Genomic DNA, 24,089 nt, shown 5'->3' on the forward strand with positions numbered 1-24,089 from the left:
GCAAGAACACTGGCAAAAATTGTCAAAATCAATTTCTTCAGGACTTTGAAAATTAACCAAAGGCTGCAACAATCTGAGGAGTGTTTATTCAAGAAGAAAACTGGCTCTCAGTAAGAACAGCAAATGTTGTGGCATTTAAACTTGCCCTGTTCCTCTCCCTCTCTCCCCAGGTCCCTGAAAACCACCAGCTCTGCAATCCAAGTGAAAACCAGCATCCAAGCAGTCACTGGAGTGAGCAGACAGGTTTGAAGCACCCCAAAGGCCTCACTCTCAGAAAACTGTCATGTTTTGACCTGTCTGGCAATTTCCTGGAAAACCCCCTCATAGATAGAATTTGTCTTTATTTAACCCACTAGTTCACTTGGGGTCAACTCATAGGCTTTGTTGAAAACACACTCTTAAATAAGAGTGTGAGTGTGAGATGAATGAAAATGAAGACACAACCTTCCAAAACTTATGAGGTGTAGTAAAAGCAGTACTCAGAGGGAAATTTATAGCTGTATATATTTAATGTATTTAATGCCTACATTAAAAAAGAAGAAAGATCTCAAATCAAGAAGCTAACTTTATACCTTAAGAAACCAGAAAAAGAAGAGCAGGAGGAAGGAAATAATGAAATTAGAGATAAATGAAATAGAGAAACAATAGAGAAAAATCAACAAAAACAAAAGTTGGTTCTTGTAGAGATCAACAAAACTGACAAAACTTTAGCTAGACTGACTGTATTAGTCAGCTTGGGCCGCCATCATAAAATACCAGAGACTGAGTGGCTTAACCAAGAGAAATTTATTTCTCATAGTTCTGGAGGCTGAGAAGTCCAAGATCAAGGCGCAGGCTGATTCACTTCCTGATGAGGGCTCTCCTCTTGGCTTGCAGACAGTCGCTTTCTCTGTGTCCTCACATGGTGGTGAGAGAGACAGAGTGCTCTGTAGTGTCCCTTCTTCTAAGTATACTAATTCTATCAGATCAGGGTCCCACACTTATGATTTCATTTAACCTTAATTACCTCCTTGTAGGCCCTATCTCCAAATACAGCCACACCGAGGGTTAGGGCTTCAACATATGAATTTGAGAGAACACAGTTCAGTCCATAGCACTGACTAAGAAAAAGAGATAAGACTCAGATTAGTAAAATCAGGAATGAAAGGTGGAATACTACTGCCCTTACAGAAATGAAACCATAAGAAAATACTATGAATAACTGTACACCAACAAATCAATGTCTTAGATGAAATGGACAAATTCCTAGAAGGACACAAATTACAAAAACTGGCTCAAGAAGAAATAAAAAATATGAATAGACAGACATATAATAAGTAAAAAGATCAAATTAGTAAAAACAAAAACAAAACTTCCCACAAAGAAAAGCCCAGGTGCAGAAGGCAGCACTGGTAAAGTTCTACCAAATGTTTAAAGAAGAATTAACAACCCTTCACAAACTCTTCCAAAGATGGAAGAGGTGGGAACACTTCCCAGCGCATATTATGAGGCCAGTATTACCCTGATATCAAAACTAGACAAGGATATCACAAGAGAAGTCAAACGACAGACTGCTATCTATTATGAATATAGATACATAAATCCTCAAAGAGATACTAGCAAACCAAATCCAGCAACATATGAAAGGGATTACAAATCATGGAGAAGCAGGATTTATCTCAGAAGTTCAAGGGTGGTTTACCATATGAAAACCAGTCAGTGTAATACACCATATTAATAGAATGAAAGACACCCCCCCCACACACACACACATGATCATCTTAATTGATGTAGAAAAGGCATTTGACAAAATTCAACACTTAACAAAGCTGGAAAAGAAGGGAACTTTCTCAAACTGATAATGAGCATCTATGAAGAACCCACAGCTAACATCATACTGGACAGTGAAAGACAAACATTCCCCCTAAGATCAGGAAAAGACAAAGGGTCCACTCTCACCAATTCTATTCAACACTGTACTGGAACTTTTAGCCAGGGCAATTAAACAAGAAAAGGATATAAAAGACATCTAGATTGGAAAGGAAGAAGTGAAAATATCTCTATTCGCAGATGACATGGTGGTGTATACAGAAAATCCGAAGGAATCCATCACAAAACAAAACAAAGAAACAAAAACTTTTAGAGCTAATAAATGAGTTCAGTAAGGTTATAGGATACAACAAGATCAAAATACTGAAGTCAATTGTATTTTTATACACTAGCACTGAGCAATCAGAAAATAAGATAAACAAAATGAAAAATAGATGAATAGATTTTAATTAACAGAATAAAAAAGGTTTATTGATATAGTTTCTGATTCCACATTGCAGCTAACCTTTAATAAACTATCACTTGTCCAGTTTTGAAGTAGTATCAAAGAAAAATATTTCTATCCCAAAAGGCTATTAAAATACTCCAACAATTTCAACTACATAAATGTATGAGGCTAGATTTTCTTTATATCCTTCAATCAAAACAACATATTGCAACAGGTAGAACCCACAGGTGGATTTGAGAACCCAACTCTTTTCTAATCCAGATATTAAAGAGATTCCTAAAAATAAAATACAATGCTACTCTTCTTAATAGTTTTTTTTGTTTTGGAAAATAATTCTTTAAAAAAATATTTTATTTACATTGACATGTAATGGGTTTATTATTGTCATTTTATTTTATTTTTATTTTTCTGGCTGCACCTCGAGGCTTGTGGGATCTTAGTTCCCTGACCACGGATTGAACCCGGGCCCTGGCACTGAAAGTGCCAAGTCCTAACCACTGGACCACCAGGGAATCCCCTATTATTGTCATTTTAAAATTAATAAGTACATTTTATCAGTTTTATATTCTAATTTAGCAAACATTGACAGGCAAAATACACATAAACAAAAGCTCTTTGCAATATTCAATAATTTTAAGAGTATAAAAGTGTTCCACAACCAAAAATTTGAGGACAGTTACTTCAAACCTACATAAACATTATATATTTCTTTTACATGTATAAAATATTTAATAATCAAATTTTAAATGAAAAAATGAAATCTTAGAAGAAAATCTAGGCGAGACTACATGTAAAATTTAGGGTTAAGGGAAACCTTAGTCAGGATAGAAAACCCAAAGGGTATAAAAGAAAAGCAAAGATATTTGTCTTTAAAATTTTTTTTAAAGATTTATGACAAAAGAAGTTATAAAAATATGTCAGTAAATAAAAGATACATCTTTAAAATAGCTGCAATTAAGGTGAAAAAGGATCAATATCTATAATATATAGAGAATTCACATGAACCGACACGGAAAGACAAACGCAATTTTAAAAATAGAGAAAGGATAGGAATGTGAAATTACAGCATAGCAAATCCAAATATCCAATCAAATAAACATAAAGACACTCAAACTCACTACTCAATGGAGATGCAAAATTAAAATGACAATGAGATCCACTTTACCACCATTAGATTGGCAAAAATAAAAAGAGTAATGACACCTACCGCTGGTGGAGATGGAGGGAAAGGCTCCTCTCCTGCTCTCCTAGTGAAATCTGAACTGTTACAGCCTTTCTAAAAAGCAATCTAGAAAAATGCATTACCATTAAAACACACATACACTTCAACGCAGCAACAGAAGCCCACGTAAATAAAAGCACCACTAAATAAGGATATATTTGCAAAGATGTTTACTGCAGCACTGTCTGAAGTAGCAAAGATCGGGAAAACCGCACATACACAGCATTAAAAGGAATCCCAGCTGCCTTGCTGGTTGACTCAGAGAGATTTCCAGAAGATATTAAGAGGGGAAAAAGGCAACACTGAGGGTGTGTGTGTTTGCATCTGTGTGTTATCTCATTTTGTAAAACAAATACTGACAAAAACATCCAGGACTATGGTACATATGTTTGTGTACTTTCTTTGTGTACCTTGTAAGAAAAGTATGAAAGCACATACACATACGAGGTTGTTAATATGGGTTTTGTGGGGGCATCACTGTGAGTCGGGGAGAAGCAAAGGACAAAGCTCATGCTGCCTCCTCTAGAAGATGCCTTTCCTGCCTTCCTGACCACATCCTTCTCTTCAGCAATCCATTCCACTCACCTTTCACCCTCGGTGAGGCGAAGTGCTGTCAAAGCAGCCACTTTCCAGTCTTCTCTGAGGACTCGGAATTTCTGCAGCACTTCTTGTTTCTATCACATTCACGGACCTCTGAGCGCGTATTGATTTTCTATTATCTGCTAACTTTATATATGTCTCGCAAGAGACAAAATCATGTAGTGGTTAACAGTGTGGACAAGTCAGACCACCTGGGTTTGATTCCTGGCTGCGTCACTTAATTATCAGCTGTGTGAACTTGGCAAGTGACATATTTTCTCTGTTTCCCTGTCTGTGAAATGGAACAATAACGGCACCTATCACCAGGTTCTTGTGAGGAATAAATGGGTAAATAGTAAGTGTAAGGTGCCTAGAACAGTGCCTGGCACGTGGTGATGCTACACAAGCTATTATCAGGGTCTTTATTACCTCACCTATCTAGATTTTAAACTCTTAGAGTCATTTTAAACCATAGATACTCTTAAATTTCTTTTGGATCCCTTCCCCATTACTTCCTAGAATAATGTTATTTTAAGGTCCTCAAATATTTGTTGAATAAGCAAGTGAATGGCTCTTAGATTTCAGAAGTCTATAGAGAAAGGAACTGCTGAGCACATGACTGTCACTTTCATGGCAACCAGTAAGTAAATGTCCATGGCTGATCTAACCCAGCCTTTAAACCTATTTTCTTAAGAGGGGAGAATATTTGTCTTAAAATCAATCTTCTGGAATAGCACAGAAAGGCCTTTCATCTCCACTTACAAAGCCACTTATGAGCTAGACACAAGGAACTTGCCTCAAACTGTAAGAAAATGTGAGCCGTTTGTGGTGAGAATACTGGAATCAGGACTCCTTGTGATTCACCATCGACCCTTTGGGAACATATTATCTACGTTTAATATAAAAATAAACTGTATTAGATAATAACACATTTATTCAAAGCACTAGGTGAGATGCGTTGGAACCCTTAAATTGTTGTTGTCATTTGTCCATTCTCTCCTAGGTACTGTCCAAGCTTATCTAGTGATAGTTTTTTTTCCTCTGGAGCTTTAAATGGTCCGAGAAGAGTATAAGAAGCAATTTAGAAAATAATGAAAACACCTGTCCTTCTGATGCCATCCTCTCTCTCTCCTCCTGCTTTGAATGTTCAACCTTTCCCTCTCAACTGGATCCTTCCCAAACAGAATTTTAACATGCTTAGGTATCTCCCAAATGAAAACAAAACAAAAATGCCCCGTTTAGCCACCATCCAACTCTCTTCCCCTGCTCATAGCCAAATCTGTGGGAAGAGCTGTATGTACTTATTAGCTCCATTCTCTTACTTCCCACCTGCTCCTCAACTGCTCAGTTTGGCTTTTGCCTCATTAGTCTTCAAAAATGCTCAGCAGCCAACCTCCGTCCACTAAATCCAGCGTGCCCTTCCTACTTCTCGCCTCACGTGGTGAGTCTGCAGCCCTGGGCCCTGCTGATCCGGGCCTTTCTTCACCTCTCAGCCACACTTCATTATCCCCCAGACCTCACCCAGGGAATTTCCAGTGTCAACTAAGAGGGTGTAATTTTCCACACCTTTCCGCTATGTATATATGAGCAGGTATATAATTCATCAGGATGTGTGTTTATAAGTTTGTTTTTTGAAATTGACTCATACTGCTCATGTTACTTTGCAATTTCCTTTTTCCATTTGACGTTATATCCTAGACAGTCTACAAGTCAGAAAAAAACTAACTCTAGTTAACTTTTTATGTTGGTATGTGTATGTATATATATTCAGGCATAACTAAATAAGTGTTAATACATTAGGACAAGTCGTTACATTTTTAGAAATTAGAGGGAAAAATCAGATTTTGCATCTGGGGATCCTTGAGAGACTCCAGCGGAGCAGGACCAGTGGCCGAAGTTGCAAGGGCACAGGTTTCAGCTCAGTGTCAGGCAAGGCAGCCATAATTTACCCCGGCCTCCGGCCCCTCCTAGAGCCATTTTACCTTTAGACGCACTAAGCAGCTAACTGCAAACAGTGGCTTCGTTATCTGCGCTTTGGGTTTAAATAATTTTGCTGTCTCCTTCAAAGTTGTCACCTTGGGATGTGACAGCCACATTCCAACAACAGTGTGACTTGCACGACTGATTTTTGGAGAGTTTCCTGTAGTTTAAGCATCTTTCACTTTCTCCCCACACCCATACCTCCCCCACCCCTGCCCCCAGTTTAAAAAGTAACACCTGGCCTTGGGGAAAGCTGAGTGAAGCAGAGACCTGCTGGCTCCTTCCCAGGTCGTCCTGGCTAGTCCTCCACAGTACGCGTCGGGACCATGACAGAGGGAGAGCCCAGAACCTGCCGACCTGAGCTCATCACAGAGAGTCAAGTTTTGGCCCCAAATGACAGGTCCTTTCCTTATAATTTTCCAGCTAAACCCTTTCAAGAATCTTCTGAAAATTCTAGTTATCACAACAAATATTTTCAAACACTAGCTTCTTAAAATAAAAATATGCATAGAGTAGCAAAAAGTCCAGAAAATTAAAAGATGTCTATATTCCTTCTTTACCATAGACTATATAACTGTAGTTACAGTCGACTATAACTTCCACAGGGAAATTTCCAAAAGTTGAATTCCCATCATTAACAGCTGAACCAAATGAATTTTCCCTTGCAGTACAAAAACAAAGGGGTTAATAGCAATAAAATAAAACCACCCCACAGTGATAACAGATAGAGGGGAAAAACAGATCTTGAGGGGAGCTTTTTTTGGACAAAAAGTTATTGGAATTAAATAATTAAGATATTAACTCGGGGCTTCCCTGGTGGCACAGTGGTTAGGAGTCTGCCTGTCGGTGCAGGGGACACGGGTTTGTGCCCCAGTTCGGGGGGGATCCCGCATGCCGCGGAGCGGCTGGGCCTGTGGGCCATGGCCACTGGGCCTGTGCATCCGGAGCCTGTGCTCCGCGGCGGGAGAATCCACAGCAGCGAGAGGTCCGCGTACAGCCAAAAAAAAAAAAAAATAGATATTAACTCAAAGTATAATATAAAAGAGTGCTGAAGGGCGAGACACACAGGTGGTGTCTCTTCACGGTCCTGAGAAGGCCAGTGAGTCAGGGAGCTGGGTTCTCTCCAGGGTCGGCAAACAATGGCCTGTGGTCGTTAGGCCAGTAAACTAAGAAGGATTTTCACATTTTTAAATGTTTGAAAAAAATTTTTAATGACACATAAAAATCATATGAAATTCAAACTTCAGGACACATTGAAAAAAAAAGGTTTATGGGAACACAGCCACGTTCAACCATTCATGTATTGTCCACGGCTACCTTGTGTTACAATGGGTGGATCTGGGTGGATGAAACTGCCAGTGTGGCCTGCAAAGCCTAAAATATTTACTAGCTTCCTCTTTAGAGAAGAAGTCTGCTGACCCCTGTTGTAAACCAGATTTTACTGCCGTCAGCTGTGTGTGACCTTAGGCTGGCCTCCTCCCTTCTCTGGATCCACCTTTGTAAAGGAAGGGGCCTGGACAAGGTGCTGGCTAGTTCTGGAAGTCCAGAACTGCAGGGAGCAGGGGTGCCCGCTGCTGCCGCCTACAGCCCATTAGGAAAACGGCAGGCAGGAGGCTGGCTGCAGAGGGACCATAGCTCACAGATCTGTCCTCATTGGTGGAGCCATCCTTGTTGGTGGAGGGCTCTTAAATGAACTGTCTCCCCTAACTGATGCCATCAATGAACAAAAACCTGGCTTCTACACACCTTTTACATGGACAGACCACAACTCCAAAGAACAACTCATCTTCCAGCGTTCACTTCGGGAATAAATGCTCCCCACAAAATAGAGGAAATGCAAATCACTTATTACCACAGAGAACAAGAGAGGACAGCCATGTATGGGTTTTTTAGGTCTGAAGGAAAAATAATGAAATAGCTTGTCATGTGAAAATCCACCTACAGCCCATGAGTCACCATTCTCTACACCACCTCACAGGACTCACTCAGACGCCCTTGTTCTGAACCTTCACGCTCTAACAAACCAGGTAAGCCGATTTTTCACAGCTGAGGTAACCCACACCACAGGAATGCAAATGACAGGGTAAAGTGGTAGGTTCTGCCAGCTCTGAACCAAGCCCCGGACTCCCACCCTGGAGATTCTCCCGGGGAGCCTCCAGGCCCAACGCTCACACCCACGAGGAAGACAGGGGAGGTTCACGCCCCCTTCAGGGCAAAAGACTCAGCGCAAGACCGGTCATCTTTCAGCCTCCCATCAACCCAAGTGCCACAGAGTGTGGCCTCTCCATGCTGGCTGCAACGAGCCCACCAAGGTGCGGCCACAGTCTCCAGACACGCCACCCGCAAGTCCTCCCACCCTGCAGCCGCATGTGGGTGGAGTCTAACTGCCACCCCCACCCCCACCCCCGACTGGTCTGGTCTTGACACATGCCCCGAGCAGAACGCAGCGTAAGTGATGTTCTGAGGCTGCTGAGCCCACACAAGGACTGGAAGCTTTCCCTTCTTTCCCCTTGAGACTGGCCCCCAACCAATAAGGCAGTCCCGGGATGGACCGCTAAGTGATTACAGGCCACGTGGAGAGGGGCTGTGGCAGCCGCGATGCCAGCTCAGACGTGGAGAAGAGCCACTGACACCCCAAGAGAGACCAGCAGAAAACCACCCAGCTGAGCTCTAGCCGACCCACACAATTGTGAGAAGTAACTAGTAGGGACTGAAAGCTCCGTTTCTGGACTAACTTTCCAAGGCGAGGAAGAGACTCAGAATAGTTGGCCGGAGTTTTCTATGTGGTGTCAAGAGCCTCTAACTTACTTCATCATCTTCATCTTCGTCATCATCAGATTCAAGAACACCGTCCAGTAGCTCTTCTACAAAGAAAAAGATCAATGAATAACCGCAACCACGGTTGGGAGCCTTGGTCAACAAACTCCTTCAGCTGCTGCAGAGACAGGTAAACGCAGCCTGTGAGCCCCCGGGGCCAGAGCACCTGACCTGCTCAGCACCTTCCTTATTATCACTCATTGCTTGAACAGACGACATGAAAGTAAAGAAAGCCGGAGAGAAGAGGAAAGGAAATCAAACAGGAAATAGGAGGACAGAAGGAAACAAAGGCGCTGAAGACACTGTCCAGCACACTTAGGAAGGCGGCAGATGCACCTAGACTTAACCAAACCCCAAAACCATTTCCTAGAAGGGAATCTGTAGAAACGCCAGGACTCCCGTTGTCCTCGACGCAGCCCTCATGCTGAAGGGAAGGACTCCACTGACCCGGCTGGACCGAAGCCAGCAGGTCACTCACAGGGCTCGCGGGCCTACCGTGGGCTGTGCCATTGTCGTGGAAGCTACTTTGCATACTGGAGGATGTTGCGTCACCTGCATCTGGGCTGAAGCTTAATTACCCAACTTCTATGCCCTCCCAGCCCCTGAACAGCACTGCTCCTCCCCACCTTCGGTAAGTGGCTTTCACAATGAGGAGGCTGCTATATTTACCAATTGTAAATTAAACCTTTCTTCTTCAAATATGGAAAGGCCTTTTTTTTTTGAATCTCAGCTATTTCATGAGGCCACAGGCTAGTCCAGCCACACTGCCCCCTCCCCTGAGCCTGTGGGCTCAGACTCAACCTACTTTCGGAACAATGTGCAGTCCTGTGAACTCAAGTCCCTTACGAGCCTCAGCTCCTCCTCTCCGGAAGGACGGAGACACGAGCCCTGCTTCCCACACTGCTCCCTGGGCTGTGGGCCCAACAACAGGGCGCTTGAGTTACCAGCATCCCTTCTTTCCTGAGGGCCCTCCGGGAAAGCCGGCTCCGCCTTGCTCTGCCCAGTGACCAGTCAGGTCGCCCCATCCTCTCTTTGGCGACCTGCTGGTATCTGCCGGTCCCCCTTGCTGAGCGCTGGAGTCACGGACAAAACTCCCTGCTGCTGCTGGCCATTCACTTCCACTTGTCACGTCACCAGGCCGGGAGTTCCCCTTAGGCTTCACCAGAGCAGCCCTTCCCCTCCTGTGGGGTTAAAGTTCTAAAATACATGGGAATTTTTGTCCTTGAGGACCTTAAAACTCCACTAGAAAAAGAGTGCTAGAGGATTGAGTTGGACTTGAATTAAGATAACCCATGTACATGTTTTCATGTTCACTAAAATAAAACAAGGAAGTCGATACTTTAAAAAAAGATTGTTAAATCTAGAACTAGCTTTACTAGTTTAAGATTCACCTGTCTTAAACTAGTAAATGTCTCATAACTCCCACTCGGCTATCAACTCCCCCTTGAGGAGGAAGACTGGACTGGATGGAAACTCTCCAGCTCTCCCTCCTCTAGGTTTAAGCATGATGCTTGTAGATTCATTTTGCCTTGATAGCTGTTGACAGGTATCCTAAGGTATTTATGTGTATGTATCTGGTCCTCCACCCAAATATTCAATGACTTTCTAATTTTGCTTCAAAGTAGCAGACTCCTGGGTAATCGTCTCTGGAGTCCTGCCACTGTCCTCTGGATACAGAACAGCTTCTGTGCTTGAAATGAAAAAGAACCACTGTAGGCACTCCATTGAAACTGGTCCTTCTGGAGCTGAGCAGGTAGACCCCAAGTCTGTCCTGAACACACAAGGTTGTAAGGCCTTGGCTCTGCGCAGGACAACTTCTTGCTAAAGCGCATCCCTTACGGAAACGTAGACTGACCCCTCGTCCTCACATTCGTTAGCATGCCGGTCCAAGGGCCAGCTTTATGTAAGAGGAAGAGATGTTTTCTTGGCCAGAGAGACAAGACACACTGCTTTCTGGCTGCCTGGGAGGAGGGAAGACTGACAAGGAAATAGAGGTGAGTGTGTCTTGATAGACCGGCTGAAACAGAGTCAGCCTTGAAGGTTCCCAGCCCAAACCTGACCCTGACGCTGCAGAGGACTCCTGGCCTGGGAGGGAGGTCTCAGCATAGCTAGCGACCTCAGAGCAGATAGGCAACAACTTTTCCCAGCATTCCCCTGCCTTCCCAAACTGTGGCCTACATAGAGAAGGTTAGGGAGTAACCTCGGCCAGGAGTAAGGTTAGGTTTTATTTCCTTTTATTATTTTTTTCAATATGCCCGCCTAGCAGAATGGAAGTGCAAAGTCAGAAATGCAGTAGCTGCAGAAAATACAAATCTGTTCCCTCCCCACCTGAATCCGGGATGAATTATACTTGCTCCATAAAAACCAAAGGGGAGGACATTCAAGTGGAAATGGGCCCCCAGCCTGAAGGCAGCCAAGGTTTAACCTCACTGGCTGCTCTCCTGGCCGCCTCCTGTTGATGGGGAGCCCTCTGACCCCCTCCTTCTGCCTCTCCATTTCTGTGTCCCTCCGAGGCAGGGCTGCACACTGGAATCACCTGGGAGTTTTAAACACTATTCGTACCTGGGGCTCCTCCAGAGATTCTGATTTAATTGGCATGGGGTGCTACCTTGGGGGTTTTCAAATCTCCCCAGGTGACTGCCCTGTGCAGCCCTAGCTGTGAAGCAGGAGCTGGGAGAGCCACCTGTGGGCTTCTTCCAGTGAAGGGCTTCACGCATTTCCCTTTTGCTCGGCCTTGGTCAAGCTGCTGCCTTGGGATTAGAGATCAGGAGATTCATTTTTTACCTGCGTTCGCGTGAGGAACAGAATCTGTGCACTTGGACTTTCAGTGATGTGGACAAGGGCGTGCAGAAAGACGTAAGTGACAAGCTTGACCCTGGATGCTGGCAGTGCCAGGCGCCTCTGGCTTGTGCACAAGTCAGGATCAAGGCATCAGGGGGCCACAGAAAGAGCTAAGAGCGTCCCCACCACCCGGTCCCATCCAAGGCTTCCTTTACCTTCCTTTCCTGCTTATTATGGGATGTGGGTGGTCACAGTAATGGAAGGAAGGGGATCACATCCTCCCACGTTGCTGGTTGGCAACATGAATTCTTCTGGAGCGAATGAATGTGGGAGGACGAGGGCCTTTTCCACGGTGGTGCCGGAAAGATTGGCATCTGTTTTCATTATCTGACCCTCGGACCCTGGGACGGCCGCCCTAGTGGTCTGGGGGAAATAATTAGGCGGGGGAGGCCCACATAAAGAGAACTTCCAGTTAGAGAAGGGCTCTGCAACTGCTTCTGAGCTCTTTTTGTTGACTAAAAGCCAAAAGTGTGATGAGAGACTATCGATCATGGGACAGAGTGGCCTTGGCTACCTGGCTGAACTTCCATTTGTGGGTTCACTTGGGTCTCCCCACCTCCCTTAAGGCCTCTTGAATGAATTCTAAGACATGACAAGCCCCTCTAAGAAAGCCCACATGTCTTTCTAGCATATGTGAAAGATTCAAAGGATACATAATAGATTCTTGCCTTAAACAGACCTGAACGAAGCTGCTTGATGATAAATTCAATCTGGCGGATCATTTCAGCGTTGCCTTCTTTGATGAAGCAGCAAAGGATGTCTTCCATTCCCTAGAAGCATTGGAGAGAGTAAGAGTTAACATTTCAGTTTTGGGGGGAAACTACTTTTCAATGGAGTAGTTTCACCTAATCAAAAAAAACACCAGGGCTTCCCAGGTGGCGCAGTGGTTAAGAATCCGCCTGCAAATGCAGGGGACACAGGTTCAAGCCCTGGTCAGGGACGATCCTACATGCCGGGGAGCAACTAAGCCCGTGTGCTACAACCACTGAGCCTGCGCTCTAGAGCCTGAGAGCCACAACTACTAAAGCCCTCGAGCCTAGAGCCCGTGCTCCACAACAAGAGAAGCCACTGCAATGAGAAGCCCGCACAACCCAACGAAGACCCAATGCAGCCAAAAGTAAATTAATTAATTAATTTAAACAAACAAGAAAAACCAAAAACCAAAAAACTTTTTTTTCAGGAGGAAGGGATATACGCACAATAAAAATCCTCTGCTCAGTTCTAAACATTCTTTTTGTTGTTTTTACAATTCACAAGGAAATTACTTTATTCTTGGTTGACTATCTGACCTAATCATAACACATTTACTTTTAAAAAAGCTATCGTAAAATTTTACTGTGTAAGTCCTCCTTTGAGCTTTGGCAGTATGTTGTTTGGGGAGGTGGTTTCGCTCCCATGTTTTCCCTGTAGTTATACACTGCCTACTGGATTTTAGGGCCAAAAATGGTCTTTGAAAAGTAAAACCACATGTTCAGAGAAGTCAAATAGAACCTCTTTTTAAACAGCCATCGTTCTTTTTCTATCAAAATAATTATAAAGTCATTACAGTGTGTATTATTTACTACAAAACACTGACATCAGCGTTTTCAATTCTGACTAACAGAATTCCAGGGACATGTAGAGGTAAGAGGCTGACTTGACCATAAATGTCTATTTCTCCTGCTTCCTCTTTTCTGTGGGACTTGAATGTATGGTTGGAGCTGATGAGGCCTTCTTACCCCCACGAGGGGAAAGTGTATCTGATATTGAACCTAAAGCAGAGGGAGCAGAGTACAGAGGTGCTGGTAGAGAAACAGATCAAGTGACATGTGAATCCTGATCGAGCTGTGCCTGAGGCTTGCGCCGGAAGCTTCTGCCTGGACTTTTCAGTTACCGGAGCCAGTGAGCTCCTTTTTAGGTAGCCAGCTTGGAATCAACAGCTCTAACTGAATCAAAGCCGAAGCGCCCAGTGCACGTTTGAACACGGTGAGTCCCCATCATCTAAAGCAGAGCATTACCTTCTAGAAAGGTAAAATCTGGATTATAGTTCTCGTTTCCCCATAAACTAGCTATGTGACCTTGGTCAATTATTGAACTCTTCCCAGCCTTTTTCCTCAACTATAAAATAAGGATGGCAACTCAAGTGGACACGAGATCTTTAAAGGATATAATTGGGTGTTGGTTATGTAAATATGTATATTTGTCAAAATGCGTTGAACTGTATATGTAAGGCTTGTGCATTTCACTGTTCATAATTATACCTAAAAAAAAAGAAAGAAAAAGCATCTAGTCTGACGACTGGCACATAGGAGATGCTTAATAAATGGTTGAGACTGTGCTTGCTGTGTCTGGTAGGGGTTTCTGGCTCAGAAGAGAGAGCTGGCAGCTGAAGCAAGGGAGCCAACAAGGTTCCCGGTGGCCCCAGAGTGAGAAGAGAAGAGGGTTCGGACAGAACCTTGGAGAACCTTTAGGTGTCTCCTGTTTTCCGCTATGATCAGTAATGCTGTGATGACTATTTTGATACATGAATCTTTGTTCATATTTTTGTATGGAGCTTCAGAAGTGGAATTACTGGGCAAAGAATTAATATTTTTGAGGACTGTTATACATATTGTCAAATTGCTTTCTAAAAATGCCATATCAATTTATCCTCTCAGTAAGATTTCCACACTAATTTTTTTTTTCAATAAATTTATTTATTTATTTATTTCTGGCTGCGTTGGGTCTTTGTTACTGCGTGCAGTCTTTCTTTAGTTGCGCTGAGCGGGGGGCTACTCTTCATTGCGGTGCACGGGCTTCTCACTGTGGAGGCTTCTCTTGTTACAGAGCACGGGCTCTAGAGCGCAGGCTCAGTAGTTGTGGCACACGGCCCTAGTTGCTCCGCGGCACGTGGGATCTTCCTGGACCAGGGCTCGAACCCACGTCCCCCTGAATTGGCAGGTGGATTCTTAACCACTGCGCCACCAGGGAAGCCCTCCACATTAATTTTGAAAGGCCCGCACATGATGGGATGCCATGGAACTACAGCAAACAGGCTTACCAACTGTAATGGACAACCGTTACACTTGTAGCTGATGAACACTTTTAAAAGAGCTTCTCTACAATGTGTTCACTTCCCAAGGCCGCAGCCAGCATGTTAGCATTCCCAGGTTCCCTTCAGCCAGGGTGCAGGCAGATGACCTAGGCCCTGCCAATCGAATGCACCCACGTGAGACTGATTCAGAAGTGGGCAATGTGAAGAATCAGGCACACGGGGAACACACATCTTTGTGACGGTTGGGCAGGCGGCATCCCGCCCTTCAGGGACAGCAGAGCAGAGTTTCTGGCATTGCAGTGTGAGCCTGGGCCCAGGGCATTGGTGCAAGGCACAGTGGGGATATCACTGGAGCAGCCCCGTGGAGCGTGTGGGCATTTCTCCTGGCTCTGTGGCTTCTGAGCCCGGTTCCCTGGTTCTCCCAGAGGCTCTGAGAGCCTTGACAGAGCATCTCGTCTGCTCCAGCCCAGGGCGCAATGTTTGGCTGGGGTTTCGATCCCAGGGAAGAGCTCCTGGCCGACAATTACTCCAGCCCTGGGTGCAGGAGGCCTTGGGGTAGCATGAGGGTGGCCCTCTTGATCGCATCTGCTCTCCGGCCCCAGACCTTGGTGGTCTCTTAAAGTTCAAATGGGCCTCAGGGCACGCATGTATCTTTTTCTCCTTTTGTTTTTTTTATTGTTGGTATTACTTTAAGACCACCATAGTGGCATTTGGTACTAATCTAATTTTTATGTATTCTCTTTCATTTTCCACAAGCACACAAATGTTTTACACAGTTGCAAACACAGAGTTATTATAATGGCATATTCTGCTTTTATCCCTCATTACACAATGAAGTTCCCATACTGTCTCATACTGCTTTTCTTAATTATCATCTTCAATAGCTACTAGTATTGTGAGCAAAAGAACCACAATTTCATTAGCAATTCCTCTATTACCAGACATCTATGTTCTGGTTTTTCACTATTATAAAGATATTGAAATGAGCGCTGTCATGCCCAGAGCTCTCCTCTGCATCCGTGACCAGAGGAAAATGGATGAATCCAAAATATGTAGGTTTCCATAATTTATCACATACACTGCTGAACTTCCTTCCAAAAGGACTGTGCTGACACACACCCGGCACGGTCTGAACGTCAGTTCCGTCACCTCCTCCCTGGCTTTGCGTGTGAGCAGATGTTAGGGCGGTGAGATTATGGATAATGTTCTCCTCACTGTCTGGTTTCCTTTATTACTGTTATATAACAAAGGAAAAGGATGTAATACCCTCCATCAATCTAAACACCTCTTCAAGGATAAGAGTGAAATGAGAGGAAATCTCAGGGTTTTAGAAAAACTCTGTTGAAGCCATATCCTCCTTCAGAGGCGTCTCTTACAGATAAGTAGGTAACTACTTAGGTGAAGTGTCCAGAAGCTTCCTCCATTTGCTTACGACTTTGATCCCTGCTAAAACGCCAGAGGGAAGCATATGCTGCTTACACCTCTATCTACGTGGTCTACGTTTTCTTTTCAAAGTCGGTAATTCAGAGGCTGTCTAGAAACTTATGTCAGAAACTATAAAGGAAGATATTAATGGATTTAACTATAATTAAAGCTGTCATATAACCAAAGCCCCATAAGTAAAACACCAATGAAAAATTGGGGAAACATTTGTGATATATGTCAAAAGATTAATAGCCCTAATTTCCCTTGCAACTTCTTTGATCCAGAGGCAACTTAGAAGCGAGTGGCAGCCAGGCTCCATAGACGAACCCCCCCGTCCTGGACTGCGTGCTCCCGGGCTGTCCCTCCCACACTGCACCCGAGCCGGTCCCGTGACCACTTCTCAGATTGGGTCATAGAGGAGACTGTGGCTGCTGTCTTGCTCACTCTCTGACTCTCTAGGATTCCTCAGGGAGAAGCCAGCTGCCATGTGGAGAGAAGCCCTATGCAGCGGTCCCCTGGCAAGGAAACGAGGTCCCCAGACAACAGCCAGCACGAGAGCGAGCTTGGAAGCGGATCCTTGTGCCCTCGGCTCCCCGGCTGAAGTCTTCACTAAAATCACAGGAGAGACTCTTGGCCAGCACCACGCAGCTAATCTGCTCCCCAAAGTTTGTCCTATAGAAACTGTGAGGCACTCATTTTTTTTTTTGAGGCAGTCATTTTTTATAAGCCATTAAACTTTGGGGTAATTTTTTATGCAGCAATAGAAAGCGAATTCAACTGTGCTGCTTAATTTCCAAACCTTTGGGGATTTCCTAGATGCCTCATTATTATGTTTATGTTTTCCATCATTATTGATTCAACCCTTTTCTGCCCATTCCCTCTCTCCCCTCTCCTTCTGGGGCTCCAATGACAGGCGTGTGAGACCTCAGGATGTTGCTGCACAGGGCTCTGAGGCTGTCCCATTCTTCTATCTCTTTTCTCTCTGGCCTGGATGATCTCTAAGGGCCACCCCCCTCGTGTCCGACAACAGTGAGTCTCTTTTCGCCACTTGGTGCCTGTCCCCTTCCTGCCCTTAAGTCTGCCTTCTCCACCCCTGTGCCCCGGATGTCTGCCATTCATGCTTCTGGACTCCACATCACCTCTGTTCTTTCTTTTTCTTCAACCTACATGTTTTCTTCCTTGTTCTCTGCCTTGGTTGACAATTCCTCTCTTTGACCTGAATGACCATAATGCAGAATTTAATCAAGTTTATCTTCCCCTATTCTGTATTGAAAAAGCAGATTTCTTTTTCTCTTTAAAAGCAGTAGGCAGGGCTTCCGTGGTGGCGCACTGGTTGAGAGTCTGCCTGCCGATGCAGGGGACACGGGTTCATGCCCTGGTCCGGGAAGATCCCACATCCCACACGCCGCGGAGCAGCTGGGCCCATGAGCCATGGCCGCTGAGCCTGCGCATCCGGAGCCTGTGCTCCGCAACGGGAGAGGCCACAACAGTGAGAGGCCCGCGTACGGCAAAAAAAAAAAAAAAAAAAAAAAGCAGTAGGCAATTAAGTTTCATTGTTTACCGTGACCACACAGAATGGATCTTAAATAAGTTTTTGTCTCTGGCATAACTGCTGATGTAACTGTAGATGACCCATTAGAAGAGTTAGTAATTCTTCTAAGTAAGCAAAGCCAAGTGGAAGAACATGCTTCATTGGTCTCAAACTGAATTTAGCCTGTGTTTTGATGATGGAAATATATTTAATCCCTTCATTCTAAGCATTTAATACGCACACACGGTTTCACATGTCGTAAGGAAAAAGGACAAAACTCCAATGGTTTTGATTAGATCTAGAAACGTTTGTCATCTCAAAAGATGCTAATCACCTGAGGTTTTTTTATGCTTCCAATATAAACACTAAAGTAAACACATTAAATATTCAGTTAACTCTTTTCCAACCAGACAGTTTTATCAGTTTTATCTGTTCCACCTGGTTGCTATCAGAATGCCTGCAGATTAGAGGAGTGTTTTGATTGCCCCAGGTCTCACGGCTACAATTCCTCCAGGAAGCCTGGAGGTGAATTTGGGTGATGATTTTCCCCGTTTCATCATTTTCTTGCTAAGTTTCTCCTACTATGAAATCCACAAGCATTCCCAAAGCCCCCAGTTAAAATGAGTCACTTAAATTTTTAAAAATGTCTACAACTTTCCAAAAAATAAACCTTCTAGGAACTTCCGACGCTGTGGTTCTTAATCCTGTCGGCTGGGATCCCTTGAGAATCTGATAAAAACCACAAACTCTCTCCCCAGAAAACTGCAAATATGTATTTGGGATACAATTTCAGGGAGTTCAGAAGCTATCTGAAGCCCTTCCCTGGGGCCCCATCAGGAGCCCCTTAATCTAATAGCCTCTGAACGTGGCACTGACAGAAGCTGACCAATCCCACAGCACGTTTTCTTACCATTGCTCTTGCTTCTTCACGAATGGACGGAATAGAAAGGATGCTGTACAGAGCTCCATTCACATACGGCTGTATCTTTAAGGGGAGAAAAAACAGTCATTTTCAGGTTCTCAAATACCACACAACTCAAACATCACACACTACCCTTGAGAACAGCCTGGCTGGCGAGCACTGCCACCTTCACAGCTCCCTGAGCTCCAGGATGCAGGTCTCCAAATGACAGACACCTGGCACGGCCCAGGGCAACAGCTAAAACTAAGAGTTCAAAACCAAGGGCATCATTCTCTCCCAAAGTCTACTCCCGTTACATGTCATTGCTGAATTAATGTCATCCTGATGACTCAGGCTAGAACCTTTGGAGGCATCACTGATTCCTCTCTCTTCTTACCCTCCAATGTTGGGTCTCCAAGCCATCTTTAGTGGGAACCCATCTTTTCCATAGGTGCCGCTACAGTCCTTGTTCAGACATCATCGTCCATGACCTAGGCTACATGAGACCTCCAAAAGGGTCTCTCTGCCTTCTATGTTCACCCTTTAACCCAACCATCATATCATTGCCAAGATTCTACAGCATGGGCCAAATCATCCCTCCCCCGACCTCGGGAACCTTCTGTAGAAACTACCTGGAAAGTCCTAACTCCTTATTGTAGGACACAGGGCCCTTCAAGGTTTGGCCTCTATATCATCTTCCTCTGCTCCTTCCTTCCGGCCACTTGGAATTCACACTACACAGATTCCACTTAAGGGACTGCCCCCCGCCCCCCCCCCGACAGCACACTGTGACATGCCCTGGCCTGGTTCTAGCAGCTCATCTTGCTGGGAATGCTCTTCCCATATATGTCTATCTGGAAACCTATGGTTCATCCTTTAAAACTCAGCTCAGGGGCTTCCCTGGCAGTCCAGCGGTTAAGACTCCACGCTTCCAATGCAAGGGGTGCGGGTTCAATCCCTGGTCAGGGAACTAAGATCCCACAGGCCGCACAGTGTGGCCAAAAATAAATAAATACATAAATAAATACATAAATAATTAAAAAATAAAACTCAGCTCACACATACCTCAGAGGAAGCCTTTCCTAAGCCCCCAGACAGGCTGCTCTGCTCCCTGTACATACCTCCCTCCGCTTCTGCGCTGGATTCAGTATTTATTTATTTATCTGCTGCACTGCGCGGCTTGCAGGATCTCAGTTCCCTGACCAGGGATTAAACCTGGGCCACGGCAGTGAAAGCCCAGAATCCTAACCCCTAGGCCACCAGCTAACTCCCAGGATTTGGTATATTTTTAAACTTATACTTATGTCTCTCCATGAGCTCTTCAGGGCCAGGACCCATGTTTTACGCACATAAGTAACCCTAACGTCAAGCCAGACAGGACATGGTACATGGCAGCCGCTTGATAGACGGGCTTTCCCTTTCGAGTGGACTGCATGCTACACACACTCTCCGCAGCAATGGGGGAGGTCTCATTTCCCACCACCCTTTTCCAGAACCAGATTTATTACCACTTTTCATTTCTGCTAATCTAATGGGTAAGAGAAGACATCCTATAGTTGTGTTTATTTTCATTTCCCTGACTACTAGCAAAATTGAAGATCTTTTCATATTTACAGACCATCAAGATTTACTGTTCTGTAAACTGTCCATTTATACGCTTTGTCCTTTTTTTCCTGTTGGCTTTTTCTCTGTTTGACTCTTAACGTATATCAAGAGCCGGCTAAAGAGGGCAGATCTTTGTGGAGGTTTTGGCTTCAGGTGCAAAGTGATGTCACGGTTTCCACAAAGGCATTTGTAGCAAGCGGGTGAGAGAATAATCATAGCGTGTGTTAGCTGATCCAGACCTCTATTTTATTTAAAAAGGGCTTGCCTCCCATTGGCTAGAACACCACACGGATGAGAGCAGAAGCCAGGACGGCCATCCTGCGGACAGTTCTGCAGGACTCTGACCCAAGACTGACATATGGGGTGAGCCAGCAGTGACGAGTGTCTACGCCCCAGGGAAGCTCCGGCTCGGGCCCCTGAGGGGTAAGTGCAGCCACGTCCACCGAGGATGGCTGTGGCACAGAGAGGTGAAGGCAAGCGAACAGGGCACCCCTGGGGGACTGGATAAGTGAAACGGCAGGGCTGCCAACAAGGGGCTGCTGTAGAGCAGTGAGAGTTAAGGACCTAGGCGTACAGAAGGCAACAGGGAAGGTCCTAAAGACACAGTGAAAATGGAAGAAAAGGATGAGACTTAGAGGGCAATGTTATTTATACAAATTGAGCACACCCATAATATTAAATATATTTCATGTTACATACGTGTCCACGGACATATATTAAACCCAACAGAGGAGTGTCAACATAGGGGGAGGAGTGAAGCAGGGGGAGATGACCAGGAGGCAAAAATAACCCCCGGGAGGGAGCAGTACAGGCCAGCGAACGGCAGTTGTGCTCACAAACGGGAAGCCAGGGAACAGCCTCCTGCTCTGGGTTCCAGAATTTAAAAATGATGAAAGCTCCGACGTAGCTTATACAAATACTTGGAAGAGGGCAAGTGCAGCAAGTACCCCCGGCCACCCTCCCCCAAGCCCGGGGTTTACGGCGCTGACTGGGTACCTCGCGGTTTTCATGGCCGAGCAGATCCGAAAGAACTTTCAGCACGAGGCCCGCCACCTTGGCACACATGTTCTTCCCTTTAGGAGAAAAAGAGAGAAACAAAACAGGACATGTCTAAACTCAGAGGCACAGTTTCAGGTCAGGCAGACTTGAATATGAACCTTGGCTCCTCTGCCTGTGAGCTGTGTGACCTTGGGTGAGTCACTTCACCGACTTGGGGCCCAATTTCTTCCTCTGGGGTCCCTTGGTGATTATAATGTCCACCTCAAAGGGCAATGTAGAATTAAGTAGCTCAGTGTATCTCAGGATGTGAACACTAAAGTTTCCCAAAGCAATCTGAGAAAAGGAGACAGGACCATGAGACAGAAAGACAGCATCAGTTTTTTGTGTTTTTTTGGCCAAGCGCCACGGCACGTGGGACCTTAGTTCCCCGACCAGGGATCAAACCTGCGCCCCCAGCATTGGAAGCGCGGAGTCTTAAACACTGGACCGCCAGGGAAGTCCCGGCAGCTCAGTATAGGGCGGCACACTCCCAGTGCTCAGTAAGTGGCGGCGGTTCTTATTATTCAGGAGGTCAGAGCTGTTCACTACACTGAAAGCACGATGAGTCAAAGGGCCATGCTCTCCTCCCAAGTGCACAGGCCATCACTTACAAATCCTCCAGCTATTTCAGGAATTCCAAACATCATCATGACAATCATTGCAAATAAACTGATGATAATAAAGAAAAGCCGATTATAATCTGATAAATGTTTTAAAGCTAGGAAATTTGCATACGCTATGTTTTTAAAAGAGAAGATTAGTCATTTAGTCAGTCAACAACACACAGTTAGGTGGTTCAGATTCCAAGGCGTCTGAGGGTGAAGGAGCTTCTAACAAATACCCTGAGCTATTTATCCAGGTAACCTCCCAACACCTTCTCAACACCTTCTCAGACAGAGGTCAGCCGTGGGCCGGACGTGGCACCTCTCCAAGGAAGCTTCTTCCATCCCAGGGAACAGATCATTTAAGTGGGATGGAACCTGCAGGAAAGCTAAAATCACTCCCTTTGTTGATCAAGACATAAATGACCTAAGATGTCACATGGGAATTGCTGTCTGTACGAGGTGGAGTGGGGAAGGCGACTGTGATTAAGAGCAGGAAGCCTGGTTTAATGTCACTGCTCTGTCATCAACTTAATCCTGTGGAATCTTGGGAACATACTTCTCTGTCTTCAGGTAAAACAGATCATAATTCTTCACTTCCTACCTTTGAATAATGCAATGAAAATGAAGAAAAACGTAATGTAATTCAATCTCCTCTTGATGTGGGTACTGCATATATATGCAGTATATATATACATACACATACATATATGTATAAATTATTCTTTCCAAGGCCAGAGTGGTATTTTGGCTTTAGGGATTCAGTAGCTTTATACCTAGCTGGACATGCTTCACACTCTTTTTCTGTTTTGAGTTTTCTGGGAGGGAAACGGAAGGCAGATCACATCAGGCTCGTGGGTACTCCAGAGCCTGGGGGCAGGGGGACGGCAACAGTGAGACCTGTGCTCCGGAGGCAGAGGTTCATGAGCAGGGCCACCGAGTACTCGAGCGTGTAGTCTGACAGGCAGTCAGGCTCCTCCAAGACGTCAATCAGCCAGAAGATGAGGCCATCTTGAATCATCGCTGTCTGCAGTGGGCGCCTAGGATGAAACAGCCTGCAGGGAGTCAGCAGGAAACCTTTCATGTGACAGTACATAGTAGTGTGAATGCCTATCAGAAAAGAAACTTCACAGAAGTCACGGACCCTGGCGAATATCTTACTGTTAGACCTGTACAACGGAAACTACAACAATAAATTCTTTACCTTTCAGGGATGTTATTAAAGGTTTAAAGAAAAATCAGGCAGTAAGGAGACTTCCTACTCTGAAAGCTTCCTTTTCAATATTTAGAATTAGCAGCGTGGTACTTCAAATACTTAATAAATATTTATTGATAGCTTTTGGTCTACTTAACCCAGGAAACAGAGTCATAGAAATGGTTCACTGACAAACAGATTTTTACCTGAAGTCTAGTCTATATAATGTAGTTTAGGCACTCTGAGCTATGTAAAAGTAAAGAAACACAAAAAAGAAGACCAGCTCATATAAAACCAGCTCAATACTATTTTGATTCAGATCTCTATAGAGTAAGGCTAGTTTAGTAACCTGGGTAATACAATTTATATGGAATTATTTTCTACCCAAGGTTCAGGTGTAAAATCTTACAAAATTCAATGCCTCATCATAATGTGTTACAGTGGAGGTTATCATGTCAACCTTAAGAATTGACGGGACTAAGCACTATCATAACTAAAGTTATTAAATTTCTAAAAGTTTTTCAAATACAGTCAACATCAAGCTAAATCATCTTTATAAACAAACAGAAATATGTTCCTATGATCTGAGGAAGTAATAACTCTGGAGATCATTTATAGTTCTTTCAATTCATATAGGTAGAACGAGCAATTTTCATCAGCAGGGACATGGCAAATAGTAGGAACTACATACCTACAGCTTTCCTCCCACAAAACATATACACACTTAGAATATGTCCCTTTTCAGGTTTTAGTTTATTAGTGAGAGTCAGTCAGATGTTAACCACATCTGGTGGGAAGAAAAAGTTAGGGACTGAGAGAAAAAGTTAGGGACTCAAGGTACTAAAATTCTTAGTAGTCAACGAAAAAGTCAGGTGGTCATCAGGGAATATGGATTCTGGAAGAATTAGCATATGACCCAGCAATTCCACTCCTAGATACCTACCCAGGAGAAAAGAAAACATGGGTCTACACAAAGACGTGTATGCAAATATTCATAGCAGCATTATGCGTAATAGCCAAAAAGTAGAAACAACCAAGATATCATCAAGTGATGAATGAATGCACAAAATGTGGTCTGTCCAC

At 44.5% G+C, this 24,089-nt stretch overlaps 1 protein-coding gene across 13 annotated transcripts in view; it reads right to left on the bottom strand.

The window, feature by feature from the left end:
* Window positions 1–24,089, bottom strand: part of ARMC9 (armadillo repeat containing 9) — a 137,286-nt gene that overhangs the window by 55,144 nt on the left and 58,053 nt on the right. For 12 of the 13 annotated variants that reach the window (XR_009541021.1, XR_009541019.1, XR_009541020.1 and 9 more), the window contains 5 exons: window positions 22,712–22,866; window positions 21,168–21,244; window positions 18,576–18,650; window positions 12,376–12,466; window positions 8,847–8,902 (listed from right to left, as the gene is read on the bottom strand). Coding sequence is in view for 9 of the 13 variants with exons in the window: in XM_060151868.1 (XP_060007851.1) it covers window positions 8,847–8,902; window positions 12,376–12,466; window positions 18,576–18,650; window positions 21,168–21,244; window positions 22,712–22,866 (454 nt within the window). In the remaining 4 variants the exon portion in view is untranslated. The remainder of the gene's footprint in view (window positions 1–8,846; window positions 8,903–12,375; window positions 12,467–18,575; window positions 18,651–21,167; window positions 21,245–22,711; window positions 22,867–24,089) is intronic. The other variant, XM_060151869.1, reaches the window with a different exon arrangement.

The sequence above is a fragment of the Lagenorhynchus albirostris genome, chromosome 6 (assembly GCF_949774975.1).
Source record: "Lagenorhynchus albirostris chromosome 6, mLagAlb1.1, whole genome shotgun sequence".
In the NCBI taxonomy this organism is placed as follows: domain Eukaryota; kingdom Metazoa; phylum Chordata; class Mammalia; order Artiodactyla; family Delphinidae; genus Lagenorhynchus; species Lagenorhynchus albirostris.